General features: G+C 40.7%; 1 protein-coding gene across 1 annotated transcript in view; it reads left to right on the forward strand.

The window, feature by feature from the left end:
• Positions 1 to 24,739, forward strand: part of otog (otogelin) — a 45,150-nt gene that overhangs the window by 14,842 nt on the left and 5,569 nt on the right. Inside the window, exons 18-50 of the mRNA XM_049717294.2 lie at positions 1,515 to 1,589; positions 2,074 to 2,117; positions 2,333 to 2,498; positions 5,412 to 5,519; positions 6,023 to 6,161; positions 6,978 to 7,112; positions 7,307 to 7,453; positions 8,239 to 8,358; positions 8,489 to 8,605; positions 9,329 to 9,485; positions 9,632 to 9,658; positions 10,032 to 10,202; positions 10,536 to 10,814; positions 12,062 to 12,179; positions 12,591 to 12,670; positions 13,393 to 15,854; positions 16,052 to 16,229; positions 16,314 to 16,465; positions 16,548 to 16,637; positions 16,755 to 16,947; positions 17,886 to 18,106; positions 18,212 to 18,350; positions 19,035 to 19,223; positions 19,300 to 19,509; positions 19,596 to 19,700; positions 20,400 to 20,504; positions 21,992 to 22,093; positions 22,262 to 22,360; positions 22,558 to 22,598; positions 23,344 to 23,419; positions 23,718 to 23,902; positions 24,364 to 24,468; positions 24,552 to 24,671. Of these exons, the coding sequence (XP_049573251.2) occupies positions 1,515 to 1,589; positions 2,074 to 2,117; positions 2,333 to 2,498; positions 5,412 to 5,519; positions 6,023 to 6,161; positions 6,978 to 7,112; positions 7,307 to 7,453; positions 8,239 to 8,358; positions 8,489 to 8,605; positions 9,329 to 9,485; positions 9,632 to 9,658; positions 10,032 to 10,202; positions 10,536 to 10,814; positions 12,062 to 12,179; positions 12,591 to 12,670; positions 13,393 to 15,854; positions 16,052 to 16,229; positions 16,314 to 16,465; positions 16,548 to 16,637; positions 16,755 to 16,947; positions 17,886 to 18,106; positions 18,212 to 18,350; positions 19,035 to 19,223; positions 19,300 to 19,509; positions 19,596 to 19,700; positions 20,400 to 20,504; positions 21,992 to 22,093; positions 22,262 to 22,360; positions 22,558 to 22,598; positions 23,344 to 23,419; positions 23,718 to 23,902; positions 24,364 to 24,468; positions 24,552 to 24,671 (6,655 nt within the window). The remainder of the gene's footprint in view (positions 1 to 1,514; positions 1,590 to 2,073; positions 2,118 to 2,332; positions 2,499 to 5,411; positions 5,520 to 6,022; positions 6,162 to 6,977; positions 7,113 to 7,306; positions 7,454 to 8,238; positions 8,359 to 8,488; positions 8,606 to 9,328; positions 9,486 to 9,631; positions 9,659 to 10,031; positions 10,203 to 10,535; positions 10,815 to 12,061; positions 12,180 to 12,590; positions 12,671 to 13,392; positions 15,855 to 16,051; positions 16,230 to 16,313; positions 16,466 to 16,547; positions 16,638 to 16,754; positions 16,948 to 17,885; positions 18,107 to 18,211; positions 18,351 to 19,034; positions 19,224 to 19,299; positions 19,510 to 19,595; positions 19,701 to 20,399; positions 20,505 to 21,991; positions 22,094 to 22,261; positions 22,361 to 22,557; positions 22,599 to 23,343; positions 23,420 to 23,717; positions 23,903 to 24,363; positions 24,469 to 24,551; positions 24,672 to 24,739) is intronic.

Genomic DNA, 24,739 nt, shown 5'->3' on the forward strand with positions numbered 1-24,739 from the left:
TGTCAGAATGATAGCAGTAACTGTTTGTTTACAAATGTACCTGGGCAAACAATGGCCCGAGTGCCGGCCACATCCGGCCTGCCCCAGTCCAGCCCTCGCAATAACCAAGAAGTCTAAGTTTGGCTTTTTTTTATGTGCAGTTGTGGACGCTGTTTTAAGTAGGTAGCATGCAAGAGCTACGATTTGTGTCTGCAGCGTTGCCAAATAGAGATGGTCTTATTATATCTCACGACTTATCCGACTTCTAATTTTAAGTGTGTATGTGATAACGACCACTTATAATTTAATTTAAAATGTATGCAGTACTTCCAAATTATAATAATACATACCATAGTTACATGCATGGCAATTTATTGATGAAAGACAAGAGTTTTTTTCTAAATATATAAAACATTTAGACAAAGTTTAGGTTAGCATGTTGGCTTGGCCCTCAGTTCTTCATTTGGCCCTTTTGCAAAATGAATTGCCCACCCCTGATCTAATTTATTTACACTATGAATACACGATAAATATGGACGAGCGCACATATTTCTAGCATTTTTGTCTTGCATCAGAGACGTTTCTTTTCTGTCTGAGGTCTGGGGTGATCCATTCCTACACACTCACTTTGAACTTACACAAGAAACAAAATAATAATAAAACGAAACATCTATTTTTGTTATTGTGAGCTAAAACCTATCAAAGAAAGGTTGCGGTTCACCTTTCACAGGCAACACAAAGACTGGCACTATACTGATTTTCCTTGGATTTATACACAGGACAATTGTGGCTGCAGTTATTGAACAATTTTTTCAAATTTTATACAACACTAATTATGAAGTTTACCAAAATAAAAAGTTCCTGGTTGTTAATATTTGTCATGCAGTCACTCCAAGTGATAATATTGTGATATTCTGTGTGCATGCTACCTGTGTGAAGTGTATCAAGAGGACAATGACCTTAGAGCCTGACCACCCAGTGTGGTAAACGAGGGTGTTCTAGCAAAACCGATTCACCCCCTCCTGATCATCCCCAAGGCGGGTGGCCAGGTGCAGCCCACCCCGAGGGCTGCCCCAAGCCACGGGAACACACTGACCCCGGGGTGGAAGGGCTGTGGGTGGGATTGGAGCATGGAATGGGGGTGAAAAGGGAGGTAAAGCCACCCCTAACCCTAAGGCCTGTGCGTAACTCCGTAGCCCAACAGAGCCCAGAGAAACACTCACCCCGACTGGAAGACAGGCCTACGCAGTATAAAATGGATGACAGCTATGCGAGTGGTACACTGTCATATGACTAAAACTGTAAAATTGAGATTCTGTATATGGATCACAAGCACTTTCCAAGATAAAATAACGGATGGCCATCTTCTGAGCAAGCAGCATCAAAATTGGCCTCAATGGGAGGTGATGCTGTTGCTAACGCTAGATTGTTCCAGTGAGTTATTTTCAAGGAAAACCTTCTTGGCAATTGTTCAACTCAATTTGCATTGCATGGACTGAGTAGTGCTATTTGTTTGTTTTCTGGTGATATTGCAGGAATGAATGTCCCTGCACTTTCCTTGGTGCTGACTACGAACCAGGAGAAGTGATCATGACATCAGCAGGTGTTCAGTAAGATCTTCCTCTCCATCACTGCCACTCCTTCATGTTTAAAATGGAACTACACCTCATAGATAACACGCAGCACTTGTTTTATATTAGTCTTCCAAACTATATGGTAGCTTAATTTCAAAATATAATGACTGAGGGAGGCTCACATGTGTGGTTAGTGTAATCGGATTTCGGAGGATTCTTTGCTGCAGGTCAGATTTCTTCAGTAAAACAAAAACAGTGTTTCAATGAGGTTTCATTTCATTTCATGTCAGTCCCACTTGACATATTTAGAAGGCATTTCTTTTTAAAAGCATCGTAATACTTCTTCTACCTATGTAGATCCAGCATTTAATGAGTGTTGGATGCACAAACTGACTCCTGTCCTGTCCCCAGACTGAGATTTTTTTTTTTTTTTTTAAATAAGAATTATTTAGCTTTTTCTCTTTCCTCATGTGTCCTAATGTTCACCATCATTGTGGCTTTTCTCTTGTTGTCCTTCTAGGCTGTGTCTAGATGGTAAATTTGTGTCACAAACAACAGATGGTGGTAGGTACAAATTGTAAATCACTTCCTTTACAAAAATAATGAACAAAGGGTTTAAATAAAAAAATGCAATATTTTAGAAATGCACTTTGTAATCTTATATTAGATCGCCTAATGTACCTAAAGCTTTTTGGGGTACAAAATTCATGCATTATTACTTCCATTTACAGATGGATTCCTCTTCTTAACATCTTCTGTTATTTGTTCTGTTCATGCAGACAGGTTATGCCCTGAGAGTCAGTTATACCACAACTGCTCTGAGGATGAGAATGGCCTCCTTCCAGGACGAGGTGTGGCCTGTGAGCGTACTTGTGAATCTTACCTCCTCAACCTGACCTGCTCAGCACATGAGCCATGTCTAAGTGGATGTACTTGCCCATCTGGGTGAGTAGGTTTTGAATGTGGAGACGGAAGACAAGGAGGTTAGAGGCTAATGTACCGTTATTGCTACTACTGCAGACTACTATTCTCAGGCAAACCTTTGAAACTAATGTCATCATAGCCATCCAATGAGGGCCTCCAGTTATTTGATCCCGATAATCCAAACTGGCTAGATGCCCAAAAAGAGGGTTAAGTGGTTTTGTTCTGTGAGACCAAGCAAAAAGTCATCATGATAACAGTACACACTAGCAGGAGTTAAAGAAATGTATCCAACTTAATGACCCCTTTGAACCGATTGCAGGGATGACTGGCAGATCCAGACTGTTTTGTGCTAGGGTGAGGAACTTCTACATAAATCAAACCAAGCCAACCAGCGAGCACTCATCTTCAGTCAGGGCATAGTAAATGTGTTGCAGTGTAACCTCATTATTTATATTTAATATAAAACTGTTCACTTATCCAATGTCCTCAGTGGTAGGCCGAGTAATTTATTGAATATCAGAGAAACAGCTCTGTACGCATAATGTTCATTCATGAGGCAAAAAACCTGGCAAAGAAACCTTGGGCCGATATGCGAATGAAAAAAAAAGCCCATATATTTTTTACAACCCAAAGGTCGCTTGTATTTTATGCAGTGTATTATGGCCACAATTTAACTTTTGCCTGCAATTCTGTAAAAAATGTAAACTTTCCAGAGAAAAGAAAATGCAAAGGAAGTGAGAATTTTTATAACAGCTTCCCCATATACCAGGATTGTCATTCATCTAAAGTTGTTGCTAAAGTTATGGTGTTTGACCTCTATGTTATTTGTGAATGCACGTGATGAAATTTCTCAATGCCAAACTTACCCCTTCCCAGCAAGAGGCCATGAGTTCCAACAGTGTTAATTGCTAACGTCATTACACAGAGAAAAGGTTAGCCAGGTGCACAAACAGCTCCTAGTCTTAAGGACTCTGTGTCATTTAGAAGGGTGAGTCATTCACTCCAGTAAACCAAGATGACCTTTAAAATGACAACAACTTGGATGGCATCATTTTATGTAGTTTGTAAAGGGCTCCTGTTGTTGTGAATATGGCCACAAGGTTAACCAAAAGGTTATTTTCCACATCAGGATAAATAGATAATGCATTGAGAAAACTGCAGAAGGCGCTCTTAGTCAATGGTGGTAAAATGTTTCTCTTCTAACAATAATTTTTCAGATTGCACATAAAACCACATTAATAATACTTTTCCACAAACAACTTTGTATTTCATTATTTACTGTAATTGGTTTGATTCTAATAGAGGCTGCAGTCTACACTAACATAATTGTTCTGATAATTTCTTTGTCACATCACAAGTTTTGAATAGGAGAGTTTGAAGGATAAACCATGTGACAATTACATTATTTTTAATTACCGTATTTTCCGCACTATAAGGCGCACCTAAAAACCTCCAATTTTCTCAAAAGCCGACCGACAGTGCGCCTTATAACCCGGTGCGCCTTATATATAGACCAATATGGATTCGTGGATGAGGACTAATTTATTCAAGTAAGCTTTACGTGTTTATTTTGTGTGTTGTGTGATATTAAAATTTGAGCAACGTTGAGTTATTGATATATTGTTATTGTTTTCAGTATTTCAAGTGTTACTATATTGTGATTACATTAACGTTTGAGCAACGTTGAGTTATTTATTCTATGCGCCTTGTAATCCGTGCGCCTTATATATAGACAAAGTTTTAAAATGGGCCATTCATTGAAGGTGTGCCTTATAATCCGGTGCGCCTTATAGTGTGGAAAATACGGTACATTAAAACTGTCTCGGGCAATATTCTACGCATATTTGGGTACAAACACTAATCTAGATGACTTTGATGTGAGTCATTGATACAACAACTTGGCTGGCGGATAAAGGAAACTGTTAACAGCATTTTATTTGGGGTGTAACTCTACTCAGTTGCATCGGGGGGGTTTCAGTAGGGGTCAATCAGTTTGTCACTTCATTGTCTGCACCCTCACTAGAGGATGTAACTCAGCCGTTGATATTACAAGATACTTATCAGCTTCGCATTGCAGAGCGAGGAGTAAATGGAGGAGTGAATCAGCCCAAAAAAAAAAAAACGCTCTCTCTTGCTGTGTGAGAATCCGATTGTCCAGATTTCTCATGTGGGTAGCGAATCTAACCACCTTTTTTTCATCTGTGCTCACTCGTGCAACTTCGCGGCGCTCTCGTTTTTCTGGCATAGTTCCACTGTGGTTGTGAGACTGCTTTGGTTCTTCTTCTTTTTTTTTGTGTATGTGTGGACTATTTACTTTAATAGTTGGAAAAAATCAACACATTTTGGAAATGAAACACAGCTAAGTGTTGACTATTGCTACTAATTACACTTTTGAGTTCTACAACCCATAAGATCAATTCCAATTCTTTCATATCTTGGAAATGAAGATGGAAAATTTGAAGTGTTCTATTGGCCATTTCAGAAAATGACATTTCTGAAAATGACACAATTGTGTATATTATAACATACTACATCAACAAGTTATGAATATACAAGCTTGAATTATTACTTAAAGAGGGAAATAATTTTAGCATGACTTTTTTTTTATAAAGGACAATCAGGAAGAACTTTTTAATCACTTTTGATACAGTTAGATTCCTCTCTGATTTGCAGTTTCCAAGTAGGAACTATCTCTCATTCCTATCACTACTGTACTACACTTTAACTTTGAGTTTACCTTCTAAATCTTATTTTTCATCCAGTCTGTCCCAGCTGCATGTCTGGTGCACTTACAATATGCAACACGTGTGTTTTACAATGACTGTATTACAAACACTCCTTGATGGTTGTTGATCAACACTTCGTATATTAGAAGTAAATAAAAAGACGCCGAAGAACACACTCATGATTTGTACGACATCCTTTTTCTGCCAGCTTGTTGAAACATGGAGACGAGTGCTTTGAGCCTGATGCGTGCCCCTGTCTGTGGAAAGGAAAAGAGTATTACCCTGGCGACAAAGTGTCTTCCTCCTGCCATCAGTGGTATGTTCATGGCTATGCAGTATCATCTAAAGTCGGATGGAGTTAGATTTTTTTAAATGGTTTCTCTCATTTATTTCATTAATTCTTCATCCATTGCTTATCAAATACATTGAAACAAAGTTAAAGCTAAATCTTAATTTTTGTTGACCTCAAATCTGATACAAAGTGATGAGATAGTCAGCAATGCAAGTGTCCACCTGATATCATTATATTATCACAGAGGAGAAAAGGTTTGGCAACAAAGTGGGCCCTTGTATAGCTCTTTGATTCGTTCTGCTGTGGTGAAAAGAGTCCCTCTCCCAGTGATCTCACGCTTTCTTTCCATTTGTGATCCAGGTTGAACATGATGATGACAGCCCAACAGTGCAATGAATAGTGATTCAGCCATTTGATAATTCACTTTCTTTAGTTTCATGTAGACAAATGAATGGCCAAAAGATGTGAACAAACTCTTTGTAGTGCAGTGACAAAAAGATGACCCTGAAACTTTGCTGTCTTTGTAGTATTTGTCAGCATGGGACCTTCCAGTGTGTGTTCCGTCCATGTCCATCCATGTGCACAACTTACGGAGATCGTCATTACAGAACCTTTGATGGCCTGCTCTTTGACTATGTTGGTGCTTGTCCAGTTTATCTTGTAAAGGTACATGAAGTGTTTTTAAGGCTTGTGATTCAGTTTAAACTCCCATACACCTCACTGCATTTCCCAGTTTTCACTTGACCTCACTCTGTTTCTTAGTGTCTAGAAAAAAAAAATCCAAACCAGTTTTCAAAAGTAACGTAAGCAAATATTTGGAAATACGGTATATCCAAATATACCATTTTGATTCATTCATTCTAAGAATTAGACATTTTTTGTTTTTTCATCAATGTGCTTTACCAAAACGTCATGAAGACATTCTTTGAAGAATACCAACCCAGAATGAAAATAAATAAGTAAAACCTCTATAGTAGCTCTATAAATGACGTAGAAAGGAATTTGCACACTTTATGGCATAATGAAAACAACTGAGCTAATTTGGTGATTCCAGTGGCCCCTAAATTTATGATCAAGCAACGTAATCCAAACCGGTTATGTGAACCAGAAATAATCACCCATCATTAATTTTAATCCCCATTGAATTTGAATACCCTTGATCCCTTTGAAATGTTTTGCCTGCCGTTGTAATTGTCAATACTTCCATCAAAATGCTTTTCCATCCAAATTATTGTTGATTATCCAATCACAGCACTTTTTGAAATCAAATCAATTGTTTGATTTGTGACCAATACTTTGCACTTTGTTCTTTATCTGGCTTGCTCATCCAGTCCTCTTTTGTGAGATCTGTGAAATAGCCGTCAATTACTTAAATTCGCATGCAGTATTCATGTATCAATATCAATGGTGTACATTTCAAACATCATCCATTGAGACTTTGACAGCGATTGTCTTTGTTGTGGTTTATTATTTCCTGCACAGAGCAGTGCCGATATGATTTTCAGCGTGATAGCAGAAAACATTGACTGTTTTGAGAATGGCATGATCTGCAGGAAATCATTGTTGATCAGCATTGGAAGATCCTTCATAGCTTTTGATGATGACACTGGGCAGCCTGTAAGTCACATATTCTAGTTTGGCATTGTAATAAAGGATTATTATCATATTGAAAATTATTGACAAAATTATTTTGAAAAATATTACAAATCTATCAAAATATTTGATGGTAAGATATTATTTTACAATTTTGTGGCAAAATATGTATATCTTGCAAATCAAATCACACCTAATACTTGCTATATGTATTATAGAACCCATCGAGTGTCATAGGAAAGAATCAGAAGATGGTCATCTGGCCTGCCGGCTACTTCTCTGTGATTCATTTTCCAGAGGAGGACGTCACCATCCTATGGGACCGTAAAACCACTATCCACATTCAGGTTGGACCTCGTTGGCAAGTATGTGGCACTCTCCCTCATCAAAACACTTTGCGGTAGATTTGTGCTTTCAAAGGAAAGGGAGAGCCACTTATCAAGGTTTCCATGCAGAGAATGTTTTAGGCTCATTTTATGCTTGTCATGACATTGTCAGTATAAATGCTTAATTTCAGAGATTCATGAGTTTATTTATATTAGGAAATATATGATCGTCTTTTGATTTTCATATTTACTGTGCATCATGGCTTGTTCAACTTCCATTTTTGCCATTTCCTGTATACTATGCTGGTACGTTTGCATTTGTCAATTTATAGATAACACTGTGCATTTAACCATGACTGCGAGATCCACGATGCTGATGGTTGGAACTGTTTTGTTTTATGAAATTGATGCAACAAATACTAGATGTATTTCTTTTTTAAAATCTATAATAACTGCTGGAAATCATTGTAATGGTTGGGAGCAATGACAAGAAAGCATTTGTACTCCAAAAGTTTACTTATTGGAGCAGCTTAAATACCCGTACATGCAAAAAATAGATATTAATTGATTTACAACAAGTAACTCCAATCAACAAGGTGAACTGGACATCAAATACAGTACATTCATTTGTTGATTTGTATTTATCACATTGGTTGAAAAATGTGTTAGATTTCTGAAGATTAAAACAAATACAACAAAAAGTAAAAATAATTTAATATTTGGTTATTCAATTGCTTTGAATTTTTAGTTTGGATTTAGATGGTCATGAAAAAGCACTTCATCTCCCAACAAAGGTTAATTCTGCTCAATGTTGATGTAATCAGGGGAAGCTGAGTGGTCTATGTGGAAACTTTGACATGAAGACAGCGAATGAGATGCGCACACCCGACCACATGGACACAACAACATCACAAGAGTTCGGAAATAGTTGGACAGCAGCTGCGGTGAGTCATTGTGCTGCATTTTACTATGAGGACAGTTTGAAAGGCCATTTCACTATCATGCCCCAAATGATCGTCATCCTTTTATCATCCAGCTATGTTAAAAAAATGTTAATTGTTAATTTGTGTTCAGTGTGTGAATGGTCCAGATATGAGACACCCATGCACTCTGAATCCAGTCAGAGAGCCGTTTGCCAAGCAGCAGTGTGCTGTCCTGCTTAGTGAGGTCTTCCAGGCCTGCCACCCAGTGGTAAGTGGTGGTTCAACATGAACTTGCACTAAATCTTCGATCCTACGCTACTTAAACAGACGATGATATAAGGACCGAACGAAGCTAAATGACTAGAGCATAAACCTTAGCGCTAGCAATTCAATGAATTTCCGTGACCGATTTAAAGTTTACGGAAGCACCTCATCCGCACAGTCACTCACAAGTCAAAGAGCGTGGCCGGACACAGTAGTAGAATAAGTGGCGGCTTTAGTCTTGCTTCCATTCAATTCAGATACATAACATCAAAATAACTTACTCTATCCGCCTGATATTGTCATCTGTGCATTGCATTTCTTTTAATAAAATGTCAACAGACTTCGATGTGTGGGGAGCGTTCAAGGTGACGGACGGCAACAAACTCTAACCCTAACCCCCCAAAAAACAAAATGATAAAAAGACTCAATGAATATAGGTCTATTATGAAGTGCAAATTAGATGGGATTAAAGTTACACCCAGGACTGGTTGGGCACATATGTGAGCAACCATTTACACTGGCAAACTCATGTAAAGTCCACAGCGAAAGGCCAAAGTTGGGATTCGAACCCTGAACTCCGAACTGTGCCACTGATGTGCGAACCATTATTCCACCATGCTTCTCACACATAAAATTAAACATTATTAACCATAACATATTATGCAAAACCACTGTTGAGGAATGATTCCTTTGAATAGACTACCTGAGGTGTTTTCTTTGCTGGTAGGTGGATGTTACCTGGTTCTACATGAACTGCCTGGCAGACACATGTGGCTGCAATCGTGGAGGAGATTGTGAATGCTTTTGCACTAGTGTGGCAGCGTACGCTCAACAATGCTGTCACCAGCGTATTCCTGTCGATTGGCGCGCCCCCTCTCTGTGCCGTAAGTTGACAAGTAACATGTACATAAATATTATATATATTTGTCAAGATAAATACAAATTTTAAAAATTTGATTTCCTTAACATGTAGTCATGATAAAATGTTTTATAGTCATACTTACCAGTGTATCTCTATTTCTTTCTGCAGCATTTGATTGTGAATTCTACAACAAAGGTATAGCAGCCTTTCCAATTTGTTTGTTGATGTGAATATAGTTCTACAGTAGTTTCCGCAACAATGCAGATTAGCGGTACAAGAAGGGGAAAATGTTAAATGTTAAATGTCAAAGCTAGCTGATTGTCATGGGAGGTAGGCGGAATATATCAGATGCACAGGAAAATAACAAAAAGATTTGACAAGCAAGTATAGTAGCAGAGACGTGACCCTGATGCCTTTTGGCACTGTCTATGCTTGATTTAGGCAATTAATCTGACAATTTCAAAACAACATAACAAATTTTTCATGACCACAGAATAAACCGCAAGTTTTTTTATTAATGAAACATTTCTTTTCAACAACGTGCAATAACACAGCTTCATTTCTACAGTTCTTGGTAAAGGGCCTTTTAGGTTTCTCCCCTTCAGAGATCGGACTTCGGCGCTTGTTGCCAGCAGGTCCAGCGGCTCAGTATTTGTGAAGCGAGGAAACCTCAGTGACACTGCCGACACCCTCTCACACTTTATGATGACACCAGGCCTGAGCAGAGCCCGACCACATGGTGTGTTTCTCTTAGTAACTCAACAGGCTTCACCTTAACCACAAGGGGAAAGTGTTAAATGTTAACACATTTACACAATGGGGTTACATTTAAATTTAAAGACCAATTTAATGGTCAGGATCAACAGTTTATTGCAAGAACTCACCCTTAGGATTTTTTCTCAGTTTTGCTTCCATTTTTCTCATAACCTTGAACTGGATGAGTGGTATATAGTTAATGGATGAAAGATCTTGAATTCTACAGAATATGGATGTCAGCTAATAAACTTTTTTGCTTTTAAAAAATGCTCCAGAAACCGGTGGCATAGAATTTTGTCTATTTCTTTTCCCTCAGACACATCGCGGATATCCTTTGAGGCAGCCTACAGACCCAATTATTTTCTGTACGTGAGCCCCAGTGGCCAGGTGAAGCTGGTCAAGTGGGCGGAAAGCGAGGCTTTCTGGGAACGAGCCACCTTTGTGCTCCACAGGGACACCTGGGTCTCAGGCTATGACTCTCTAGAGTCCCACGCAAAGCCTGGGTTCTTCTTACATGCCACCCCCCCTCGCCTCCACCTGCTCAAATATCGTTACACAGACAGCTTCCGCAAGGCCACTCTTTTCAAACTTGCAGGTATTACTCACTGACTCGCTACAAGACCTATGATGAAACACCAAATCCAATTGAACAATGTGAGGAAAGACAATGTTAAAAAAAAATCACAGGAGTGATTTTAATCTCTGTTTTTGTAAACTCTGCAGGCTTATCAGTCATGATATTATTTTTGAGATGACACAAATGAAGGTCAAACTGAGGTGTTGAATTATTTGCCTTACTGGGTTTTTCAGCTGACCGTGAGGTCTTGACACCGGGTTCAAATGGTCTCAGTGCTTCTCCTTGGGGTCAAAAGTCAACACGTCTGGCTATATTTTTATTGCAGCTAAAACCAGTGCACCATTTGTCTTCCTTTAAAGAATCAAGTCTTAATTTTTATGCATACAGAAATGAGACAAAATTACAATTACCGTATTTTCTGGACTATAACTCGCTCCGGAGTTAAAACAATAAATTCTCCTCGGGTGACTGAGCCCTGTGCATTCATAAGGCCACTTTATTAGGGAATTGCATGTGAGGATAACCGCAGCCGGGCGGCTCGGTGGCGCACTGGGTAGCACGTCCGCCTCACAGTTAGGAGGGTGCGGGTTCGATTCCATCTCCGGCCCTCCCTGTGCGGAGTTTGCATGTTCTCCCCGAGCCCGCGTGGGTTTTCTCCGGGCACTCCGGTTTCCTCCCACATCCCCAAAACATGCTTGGTAGGCCGATTGATCACTCCAAATTGTCCCTAGGTGTGAGTGCGAGTGCGAATGGTTGTTTGTCTCTGTGTGCCCTGCGATTGGCTGGCAACCAGTTCAGGGTGTCCCCCGCCTACTGCCCGATGACGGCTGGGATAGGCTCCAGCACGCCCGCGACCCCCGTGGGGACTAAGCGGTTCAGAAAATGGATGGATGGATGGATGGATAACCGCAGCCAGGCTTTTAAGATCTGTGAAGATAGTTTTGCACACTTGGCAGACAGTTTGTATCCTATATTTAAAGAACAGTTTTACCCATCCATCTCATTTGCACTTGCAGACGCTCAATTTAAAGACCATGGCAGTTGTCTAAGGTTTGAGAAATCACATTGGCATGATGAATTAATTAGTAGTACTCCTCCCACAATGCAGAAAAAGAACTGCCTGGTAATTTCACCGGTTTGGCAGACACAGTCCTGGTTGCACCCGGTTAGTAGATCAGCATCCACATCGGTTTGTGGGCGCAGTCTGTTTTGTGTCTCTTTTTGCATGCTCAAAATCTCAATAAATATTTTGTCTTTTTCATGAGGCTCTGGCCCAGATGACCTGTCTCGTCCACAGTGCCAGTGGAGATATGACTCCTGCGTCAGCCCGTGTTTCAAAACTTGCAGCGACCCATCAGCGGAAGCCTGTGTTGCCATCCCACAGTGAGACTTTATCTAATTTGTTCACACCGACCGTTGTAGTCAGGAGGCATACTTTTGTTACTATCATCTAAGCAAGCGACTGGGTTTCTACTTCATGCATACGTGGGTTTACTCCAAGTACTCTCCCACATTAAAAGAACATTTATGCGTTAATGGTTTGGAAAATGCATGGACCGACAAACTCTTCAAATTGTCCAAAGGTGTGAATGCTAGTTATTTAATATGAATGCTTGTTTTGCTGTGATTGGCTGGTGACCAGTATAGCGTTTTGAGTTTTGTCCAAAGTCAACTAGAATAAGCACCATCCCAGTCTTACGAAAGTTATTTGCTTTGCTCTATTAATCTGTGGTTAAGTCTGGACTGGTTTTCTATAACATATTGTTTTTCTTAATTGATCTGTATGTTGATCAGAGTGGAGGGCTGCCTTCCTGTCTGTCCCCCACAAATGGTCCTGGATGAAGTTACTCGTCGTTGTGTCTACATTGAAGACTGTGAGTAGAACCATTCTTGATTTTACTGATATGTTTCTTGTATGCAAGTATTGATGTTAATTTGCAATACTTGACCCCATTGCTAAATGAAGTGGTCATCCTCTATATCGGGGGCAGACAACCCCGGTCCTCAAGGGCTGGTGTCCTGCATGTTTCCTGTATCTCCCTGTTGCAACACACCTGATTCAAATGATCAGGATTGCTATCCAGCTTCTGCAGACCTTGCAAATTTTTTGACCATTTGAATCAAGTGTGTTGCAACAGGGAGACATAGAAAATATGCAGGACACCAGCCCCCAAGGACCGGAGTTGCCTAACCATGCTCTCCTTAGTCATAATTTGGTTTATTAAAGCCTAGCACTCTGAAATGAATACAAATTATCAGTGATACCGTATTTTCCGGACTATAAGGCACACCTAAAAACCTAAAATTTTCTCAAAAACCGAAAGTGCACCTTATAGTCCGGTGCGCCTTATATATGGACCAAATTCCTAAATTTAAACTGGCCCGAAGCATTGTGTCTGAAGACTATGAATCATGAATCAAAAAGACTATGGATCATTATTTTGTGATTATAAAGTAATTTGTTGCATCTGAAGTTCAAATAAAAAAACATAAAATGGAGAATGATTTGAAGATGCACCTTATAGTCCGGAAAATGCGGTATATCCTAGTGTGTATACATTTTCTTCTTACACGCTCTTCATGATTTTGGGTTTAGGTATCAAAGCCCCAGTTATTTTGCCCATCATTCCAACCAGTGCCATAACAAGTACTGGGATTATATCCTCTGCGTCGACCACTGCATCACTCAAGACCACCACTGCTCCATCTGCCCCTTCTTGGTCTACTCCAACCACCAAAATCACCACCACTGTTCCTGTTGTGAGCACACCCCCACCAATTTCTGATGAGTCAACTCAACCGACCATCCCCTCACCTGCTGCACTTCCTGAACCTTCCAAAACAGCAGCACCTCTTGCACCATTACCTCCCACTTTAAGGCCTGAAGTGGATGAACCTCTGTCCACTCTAAAAGTTACCAAAGACCATACCGCTGCTGAGAGTGCCACCATCAGCCCCTTTGGATCCAGCACCTTCAAGTTTAGTAGTACTCCCTTTGTAATCACTTCTCTTTTCTGGTTAACTTCCTCGACCAGGCCCACTGACTCCCACCGTCCTCGCTTCACCACAAAAGCCACGCCCACCACAACATTAACCACTAGCTCTTTTGAGGTGGCAACATCCGCTTTTCCGCTTGCCACTGAGAAGTCCACAGAGACAAGGCATCCATTTGTGGTGTTCCCATTTGGAACCACTTCTCATATTCTGCCAGTTTCAGAGACTTCAACGGTGACAGACCGGACCACCCTACCCAGATCTACTGACACTACATACACTGAATCTAGAAGCACAAAGCCTTTAACACTAGGGAGAACTCCTCCAATGTCCCCAATCGCACCTGCCACTCCTGGTTTACGAAGTACAGCCTCTTCAACCACTTCCCCCCTGTTTGCACCACCTCCTTTCAAAACAACAACCGCATCAACAGTCACTTCACCAACAACCACAGAGTCAGTCACTCCAGTTGAACCCTTTAAAACCAGCACAACAACACAGCTGATTAGTCCAAAGACTATGACTCCCCCCGTTGCTGAATTCACCACTGAGAAGGTAATTTTAACCACCCCAGCTACTCCTGAGCTACCAACATCATTGCCAGTCCATTTGGCTTGGACTTCAACTGTTCCCAGTCCTACCTCGGCAGCCTCAGACCGGCAATTAACTACAAAAACAACCACCGTACTTGAATCTACCATGTCCAAAATAACTGCTGCCACCATATTACTGACTGCTCAGCCACCCCCTAAATTTACAACCACAATTCCCGGGTCTACTTCGATTCAGTCTTCAACTTCAAGACCTCCAACAATAGCTGGAGCCACCACTGTGGCCACCAGTCCAATTGTATCTGCAAAGTCAACTGTCCCACCAGTTAGTCCCAAGGAGACCGTTCTTCCTCCACTATCATCAAGCTCCACTACGCAGAGCTCACAACCATGGCGTCCTCCCCATTTCCTTACCTCTTCCAGCCAGTTGTACAGTCATACAAAAAAGACAACACCACAGCGCATCTCTCAAACTGTTCCACATATGGTCAGTTTGACTAAAACAATTGAAGTACCTCGACTTCCAGTGCCAAAGCCAGTCATCCCCTCTGCTACAGCGACTGCAGACACTACTACAACTGCTAAGACTACATCTTACAGGATGCCCACTACAGAATTTAAAACTAAGACACATATTACTTCAGTGCGTCTCCCTAAACCCGAAGTTCCTGATACTTTTCTCACAATAGGGCCTACAAGACCTGTCACTGTAACCACCACCCTCAGGCCTGTTACAGTACAACCAGTCGCAGTGACAATGCATCCAGTAACGAGCAACGTGGAATTTACAAGAGACACAACAACGCCAATTTCATCTGTTTCTCTACCCGACATAACGTCTTCAACATCCAGAAAACTAACTTTCCCTATCAAGGTCACCACACAGCTTGCGTCAACTGTAAGATCTACATTTGCTGCAACAACTACAACTGCAACAACACAAATGACCTCTGTTAGACCGACACAGAGAGTTCCAGTGACAAGAGTTACACCCAAAATCACGTCAACCAAGAGGCCAATCACAGCAAGGGTAACTATAGAAACAAGACCGCTGACAGCAACCATCAAAACAAGCAGTTCACCAACTGTCGCCCCACAGCCAAGTAAAACAACTGTATTTGGAGCTCCATCTCCAACCACATCCACATCAGCAGAATCATTGACCTCAGTGAGCACAACAACCCCTGCAGACGCAACAACAATGCCCACCTCAGTGGCCCCACTTCCTATGCCTGAGGCAACCATACCAATCTCTGGCCTGACAACCACAAAATCTGAAGCGGCACCAGGCATTTCCCAACCAGTAACATCTCCACCACTTGAAATAACCATCCAGACTCAGAGACCTGCTATTACTCCTGCTTTATCGTCTATTCCTGTAACCAAAACAGTCCAAACAACTGTGCTGGATAGGATGAATCGTACCAGTCCTGGTGTAACTACATTGGAAAAATCCAAGCCTACATCAGATAGTGTAACAGCCACAGCTGTATCTGTCACAAGAACGTGTACGGTGGGTTCACTTTACAACATCCATTTATTGACCATCTCACCATGGTCCTAGATTATTCTAATAGATTTAACTGATAAAACAGCAATCGAAAAGGAAGCAAAGAATTTCTAAACAAAAAGTATTACATTATTTTTGCAGTTGTTGAATAAACCGCACAAGGTTTGAATGTTCCTACTCTGTTTATGTTTTTAAATCAGCCTCCATATGCAGAGATTGTTGATGAGTGCACCAAGTTCATCTGTGTGGACAGCCAGCTCGTCTTGTTCAATAAGTCCCAAAGCTGCTCCTTCTCCTCTGAGCCGATGAACTGTGGCCTTCTTGGTTTTGCCATATTGGTTAATGGTGACAAATGTTGCCCCCAGTGGGACTGTCCATGTACGTAAAACACAATGATTGATTTATATGTACGTGTTGAGTAAGCAGATTCATGATGTCACTGTTTCATGGTTTCTGTTGCAGGTCGCTGCTCTGTGTTTCCAGATTTGAATGTGATCACATTTGACGGAAATAGTATTGCCATCTATAAAGCTGCCTGGTTCATAGTGAGTCAGTTACCCAATGAGACGGTCAGTGTTTTGGTACAGGAGTGCCCTGCTGGATCAGACTCACAAGTAAGCCATTGTCATACATAAAGAAAAAAAATATTGTCAATTTGATGTAAATAACTTTTTGAAATGTGAATGTCTTTTGAAGCTTCGGTGGAATTTTACAAACCTATGTTTGGTAACACTCAACATTACCCATAATTTCGACCACATCATCATCGACAGGCTCCAGAGGAGGGTAGGACAAAGTGGATTATTTGTTCTTAATACATATAGTAACTCAAACATGAGGGCTGGAAGGCTCCAGTATGAAATCGAACTATTAACACTAATAAATTGCACATTTTTCCTGCAGCTGTATGTCAACTCACGATATGCCAGGCCTCGTTTTAAAAAGCTTGGTTTTGAGATCTACGACACGGGCAACATGTATCTGATCCGAAGCCCTACTGGTCTCAAGCTGCAGTGGTATCACAGCACTGGAATGATGGTGATCGACAGTGGAAGCCCCAGCTCCAGCAAGAAGCTGCCTACTGTGGGCCTATGTGGTATGAACTGGCTTGAATAGTCAAGTCTGCAGTGTACCCAACATGATTTCATTTTGCATCAATTAACAGTTCTAAGATCCAAGATCTATTCAAGTTTCCTTTTTTATGGAACATTATCACAGTCAAAGACAAGAAAAAGGGATAATATTACTAATACTTTTTTTTAGTAGAGCTTTATGGATACATTCTTGCTTGACAGCAAGTGGGGTCTGGGTTACATTATTTCTCTATGCTTAATGTGGGTTTACTCTTTATATTTCAGTTTGCTTCCCAAAGTTCCAAATCATGCATGTTAGTTGTCTGCTGAGGATTCCTGTGTGTGAATATGTCATTGACGCCGGTCTCCCTCATCTTAATGAGGAAAGAATATATCATTTATTAGTAGTTATGACAACTCTATTATCAGTCAGTATAACACATAACTCATGAAAACAGTGAACAGTGAAAACTCGTGCTTAGATCAGGAATGTCCATCCATCCATCATCTGTACCGTGTGTCCCCACGAGGGTTGTAGGCATGCTGGAGCCTACCCCAGCAGTCATCGGGCAGTAGGCGGGGGACACTCTGAAAAGGTTGCCAGCTAATTCCAGGGCACACAGAGACAAACAACCATCCGCACTCACACCTAGGGGCAATTTGGAGTGGTCAATTGGCCTACCAAGCAAGTTTTTGGGATGTGGGAGGAAACCAGAGTGCCCGGAGAAAGCCCACGCGGGCACAGGGAAAACATACAAACTCCACACAGGAATGGCCGGAGGTGGAATCGAATCCGCACCGTCCTAACTATGAGGTGGACGTGCTAACCAGTGCGTCACCCACTGTGCTGCCCCTATTATAATTATTATTACTATTATTGTTATTGTTATTATTATTATTATTGTTATATGTCATTAAGCTTTTATGTGTTTCTGCATTGGCACGCACACTCACCCTGTAGGTTTCTGTGATGGAGATCCAAGCAATGACCTGACTCTGGCCAATGGCACCACTGTGGGGAGGAACGGGGATCCATCGCTCTTCATCAGTAGCTGGGAGGTTCCCAACACTACTAGCTATGTCAGTCACAGTCGACGCAGAGAGTTCAACTGCTCCACCAGTGACTGCTCACGGTGCCTGGTCATGGTGCAGAAACCGGTCTTCTTCCCATGCCATGCCTTTGTAGGTTCACACATAAAGCAAGTAATTTACAGAATTGTAGTTTCTCAGCCTATACCAAATCAATTGATTACCAAGAAGAATGAAATCATGTTTTTATTTGTCTAGGTTTCCCCGAGTACTTTTTGTGAGGTTTGGGTCCAAGATGTGGAGTATGTGAACAACCAGTGTGTGGCACTGGCTGCCTACGTAGCCTCTTGCCACAAATTCAACGTCTGTATTGAGTGGAGGAGACCAGATTACTGTCGTAAGACTGAATCCCCAAACACATTCACCTTCAGTCATTTTAATGTGTTTATTTACCATAATTGGGTTTTCTAATTCCCTTGTCATTATTTTCTTTACTGTATTTTTTTTTTATATTTTTTTTTTACCATATTTTTTTTTTTTACCATAATTTGATTTTTTTTTACTGTATTTGTCTTAGCAATTAGGTCATAGAAACATGTATTTTCTGATTTCTCAAAATTCTGAAAAAAGTCCCCAATTATTTTCAAATAGTACATTTAAACTGTAAATTTACCTTTCAAAGTGGGCTGGTCTTAAAATGGCAGATGCTGTAGTTGTCCAATTGGGTAGAACAACTAACAAGATAATTTATGACTTATTTAATTTCCTTTCAGTGATACATGAAAGTTGCAATCATTGCAGCCATTTCATAATTATTTTATGTAGAATATGAATAATTTCAATGCAAAATATTATTGTGGTATAATTACAAACCCACAATGCCTACTTCTTGTGGCGTCATTTACCAAATGAGAGGTCTTCACAATGAAAATATATGAAAGTGGCCTTCAAAACTTGTCAAAAGGTATCAAATTTGTATGCCTTCATCTGTTAAAAACATGCATAAAGACGGTTTGTGCATCTACAGAATTCACTTGGAAACACTGTCCAGTGCATTCTCTTTGTGTCTCTCTTCCTGTAGCCTTCATGTGCCCTGAAACGCTGCGATATCATGCCTGTCTGCCGGTCTGCACAGCTCAGTCATGTCCAAACCAGAATTCTGATTTAGACCCAGACCATTGTTCAGGCCTCACTGAGGGTTGTGCCTGCCCGGAAGGAACGCTTCTCCATCGGCCATATACTGCCCTCTGCATACCCCCCAAAAAGTGTGGTAAGAGTTCCTATAGCAGCTTGTATGGAAAATGGCATGTATGCACTTGGATTTCTCAATTTTAATATTTGTGTAGCCTGCACTGACAGTTCTGGCATTCCACGTGCACACGGTGAGGTGTGGAAGGCCTCAAAGGACTCCTGCTGCATGTACCGTTGCGACAAGGACACGGTCATCCCTGTGGAGTACAACTGTTCCACCACAACGGCGCCTGTGTGCCAGCGAGCAGGAGAGGTGGTCGTCAGCCTGGCAGATGACGCCAGTTGCTGCCCCCGTAAAGTCTGTGGTAAGGCCACAGAGTGTCCAGCACCAATACAGTATGGAGCTCATCAAGTTATTAAAAACATAAGATTATGTCATATGACTTTGCAGTGTGTAATCAGACTCATTGTGACCTCCTGCCTCCTGACTGTAAATATGGGGAGAAGCTGGTGTCATACTACCGAAATGACTCGTGCTGCCCAGACTATGTGTGCGGTGAGTACACAGTGACAGCCTCCGGTCCAAATATATAGTCCTGCTAGCGCCGGGCAATTAATCCATTTTATCAGTTAATTTGCGGATTCCATGGGACAAACCACATGTCACTGACTTGCAGTGCTGACCTTAACCACATGGCTGCGAACTGTCGCAAAAGCGGAGTCAGAAAGAAAGATATTTTTAGTTTCTTAAAGTTGATGCAGGTTAATGAAAAAATAAACTTGAATGAAAAAAGTTTCAAAGCTTGTTTGAAACAAGCAAATCCTTGGAGAAAAAAATAATTTAATAAGTACAATAATTAAGTAATTAAATTTATAATGTATTAAATTTAATAATTAACAAGTTTTGAATAATGCTATTTGTTCTTTCTATAAGTGAAATGAATAAATGGGAACTGTTAATTTTGTGAAATTTCTATTTTAAGGGCATACTACCCGGCCCAAACTTCTGCATTACAGAACTCAACAGGAATGCCTTATGCAGGTTTATGCCCTTGAGCATCTAATGGGAGATCATGTAATTGTTCTGTTTTTCCCTATACATTGCTGGATGGGGACTGTATACTATATAATTGTCAGATGAATTAAGTAAAATATGGATAATTTCCTGTGATACTCGTATCGCTCATGGCACATTCGGGAATCACTGATCTGCACATGTGCAAAGTGCATTATGTCAATTGCACATTGGTTACAGAGTGTGATCCCACAAGTTGTGAGGCAGACATTCCCACCTGTAGAAGTGACCAGTCCTTGGTCGTGACCGGAACTCATGACAGTTGCTGCCTGACTCACATCTGCAGTAAGTATCAAACAATTATTTTTGTTACGAATATAGCCAACAAGTACCGTATTTTCCGGACTGTAAGTTGCTGTTTTTTTCTTAGTTTGGCTGGGGGTTTGATTTATACTCAGGAGGGACTTATGTGTGAAATTATTAACACATTATTATATCATTTCACATGTTATTTTCACACTAAACCGCAAGAGGGCGCTCTAGGCCTGTGGAATAATTGGAACTGCAACTGACGATGAGTCACGTAGAAGAGGAAACCCCGCATTTTCATTTCACATCAGTGAGGACCTCTCCTGGTCCGCAAACACCTCGTCACTGGCAAAGAAAGCTCAGCGCCGCCTGTACTTCCTGCGGAAGTTCAGGCGTGCATGTGCTCCTCAGGCAGTCCTGTCTACATTCTACCGTGGCACCATTGAGAGCGTCCTCACCAGTTGCATCGCTGTCTGGGGTGGTAACTGCACTGAACAGAACTTGAAGGCCCTGCAGCGCATAGTGAATACGGCTAGTAAGATTATTGGTGCTTCGCTCCCCTCCCTGAAGGACATTTAAACCTCCCATCTCGCCCGCAAGGCAACCTCGATTGCCAGAGATGTGAGTCACCCGGCTCACTCTTTGTTTGACCTTCTGCCCTCTGGGAAGAGGTACAGGAGCCTGCGCTCCCGCACCACCAGACTCGCCAACAGCTTCTTTCTCCAGGCTGTTAGGGCCCTGAACTCGCTACCCCCTTCTGCGTAGCGTGCGGCACTGTTGCGCTATTTTCGAGAATGTCTGCTGTACGCGCACTTGCTCCTTTTTTTTTCTGCTCCTCTTATTTATTTATTTATTGTTGTGTTATTTATTCATTATTTATTCAGCACGCTTTTGTTGTACTTGTTTACTTGTTTGTCTGTTGTGAGCCATGTCTTGTCACCGTGGGATAGGGGGGAACGAAGTTTCGGTTTCTTTGTGTGTCTTTGGCATGTGGAGAAATTGACAATAAAGCTGACTTTGACTTTGACTTTGATTTTCTACCTCCGGAGTTAGCGGAGTTGTTCAAAAGTGACACAGAGGATTAAGATTTCATTGGATTCAGTGATTTGGAGTGACACGAATGGTTTGGTAAACTTGTTAGCATGTTATTTATGCTATAGTTATCTGAATAACTCTTAATATGTTACGTCAGGCACGTTCTCAGTTTGTTGTCTATGTGTCATGTAATGTTGGCATACTGTACACTTATTCAGCCTGTTGCTGCATCTTTTCTATTTTTATTTTAAATTGCCTTTCAAGATGTTCTTGGTGTTAGATTTCATCAACAAAATTTCCCCCAAAAATGAGACTTATACTCCAGTGAGACTTATATATGTCTTTTACTTCTTTATTATGCATTTTATGGCTGGGGCGACTTGTACTTCAGTGCGACTTATAGTCTGGGAAATAGGGTAATGTTTTCTACTGTAATCATATGTGTGTTGTACAGTGTGATTAAGAACTTGTGTGCTTATTTCCTGTAGTCTGTTCGTCTTGTGTGGACACTCCTCCACTGTGTCGGGATGGGGAGGTTCTGACTGTGGGCCCTAACACCAAGGACCACTGCTGCCCCACCTACCAATGTGGTTAGTTCACACGCATGCATGCAGACACACACACACACACACACGCGCGCACACGCACACACACGCACACACATAAACATTTACAGAAACAAAAAACACGTATTTTTCTTTAACTTTTTTACTCCACAATAATGAACCTGTATGTGAATGTGTTGTGTGTGTGTTTAGTATGTGAACCTTCTAGATGTCCTCAACTCAGCTGTCCATTTGGGATGGCGCTGATGTCAGTGACCAGTTCAGATCACTGCTGTGCCAACCACACATGCGGTACAACATAAAATATAATATAATATATATATATATATATATATATATATATATATATATATATATATATATATATATATATATATATATATATATATATATATATATGTGTGTGTGTGTGTGTGTGTGTGTGTGTGTGTGTGTGCTTGGTCTTTCAATTACATATTTCTAGACTTCATATCATGTTTTGTTTTCAGTGTGTTCCTGTGACAAGATTGCTCCTCCCAAATGTGAACTGGTATGTTGAAGTCCTAAAAGTCTGCCTTTTTGCACTTGGGATGTCAGAGCTAGATGTGCGTTATGCCTTTTTGTGGCTTTGACCGGTTTCAGTTGTGGCAGACCTGTATAAAAACCTAAAATTAACATGAAAGCAACTTATAAAATACAACTTACCAATACGCTCAATTTTTAATTGTTGTATAATTATCGCGATCCTGTCGCCACATTTTACATAGAAAGGTTTGGTGCATGGAATACCTGTAAGCAATAACCCGTACCTTAAGTAGAACTGACAAAACTGTCTTTAAGTACAGCTTTCTTTTTCTTCAAAGTTGTAGGGTCTTGATTCTATCATCTCAGTATTTGGCCTGTTCCCCTTTTCAAAGAAGCTATCCCAACATGTTTACGTTTTACTCAGAGTTAAGCTTTTGGACAGGCATGTGGAAATATAACAGATTTTCAGAACAAAAGACTCTGATGACTCTGATGATGAACTAAAATAAATAATCAAATAAAAATAACAATGAATAGTTTTGGTTCAGTCTCCCAAAGGATTTGCCTACCCGGACTGGGTCCTGGTCCGTCGGCTTGGTGGTTAAGGACCCCTGTTTGCACATCATATCAGAACAAAATAGTGTATATATATATATATATATATATATATATATATATATATATATATATATATATATATATATACACATTTTATATGTAGGAGTGCACAGATCATTAAATATCAACATGCATCTGATTGTGTTGTGCAGGGAGAGGCTCCTCAGCTGGAGCAGGCCTTCCTGTCTGACCCACAGAATCAATGTGCCTGCAAAAGATACAAGTGTGGTGAGTATTGTTGTTTCAAATTGGCCTCATACGCTGAAGTGATTCATTATAATTTATTATACTGATGAAAAATAAAATCTGAAGAAAAATAATTGTTAGAGATTGATCTGCACAAAATGTATTTATTGTATATCACCATAGAAAATATTTCACAGGAAGTTTTACTCAATGTGCATCATAAGCTGGCTAGTGAACTTGGATGCAGTTTCTTTGGCTTGTAAAAAACATTTTGGCTATTCATTCTCCACATTGTATTTTAATTTCAACCATGCAATCCAAACCGTGGATGTGTATGCAGTGCGAGAGGCGGTATGCGTTTACCAGGGGGTGGTACAGGGGGTGCTGCGACCCGGTCAGACCCTGGTGGAACATCGTGAGGACGGCTTATGCTACAGCCGGCAGTGCAGCCGCACCCTGGACATGTCAAGTGGCTTTCACGTTCTCCGGACCAGCACCACCAACTGCTCGGCCCTCTGTAAAATCGTAAGACATAAAGTGGGAACTATTTTGATCAAAGACTTGGGTTTAAAAAAATCCTCAGATGTTTCCTTGAAATTAAAAGTAAAATGTTGGCTCATTTTCTTAGACCTTGGAATTATGCAAACATGCTTTTTGATCCTTCGTGGTAGGCAGCTGGAGTTGTGATTCTTAAATGAGGTCCAATAATTAATGAATTTAAAATATGTAGTCTTTATATGAGCATTCTACAGTAATTAAATGAAATTCATTTTGGAAGTGTAAAACGATTGTTTAATAGTGTTCTAAGTAAATATTCCGTGAGGAAGATTGACGTCTCTTTCAACATATGACCTTGTAATAGATAACAGTGACATTACCTAACTCCTTGTGGGCTAGTCGTAATTGAATGTTTGTTTGTTTGTGTGTGCGTGCGTGTGTGTGTGTGTGTGTGCGTGTGTGCGTGGGTGCGTGTGTGTGTGTGGTAGAATCAGATCTATATCCCTGCAAAAGACCAATCTACGTGCTGTGGAGTTTGCAAGAATATATCGTGCCTTTACACTCATGAAAATGGGTCAACAATGCTCTATAAGGTGGGCAATTAGTGTGAAAATATTCTATATTCATTCTAACATATTATAATATAGATGAATAGTTAATATGAATGTGTTTTCAGCCAGGGAAATCTTGGGTGTCCAACTGCCTGAAGTTTGAATGCACAGACACTCTGTCTGGCCCGACACTGATCTCCTACCCCTTCAGCTGTCCCCCCTTCAATGAAACAGAGTGTATGAAGGTCAGCATTATCAAACACATGCACACAAAAACATGTTGCTTGTGTTCATTTTGGGAATAGGGTAATAA

The sequence above is a fragment of the Syngnathus scovelli genome, chromosome 4 (genome assembly GCF_024217435.2).
Source record: "Syngnathus scovelli strain Florida chromosome 4, RoL_Ssco_1.2, whole genome shotgun sequence".
NCBI classification, from domain to species: Eukaryota; Metazoa; Chordata; class Actinopteri; order Syngnathiformes; family Syngnathidae; genus Syngnathus; species Syngnathus scovelli.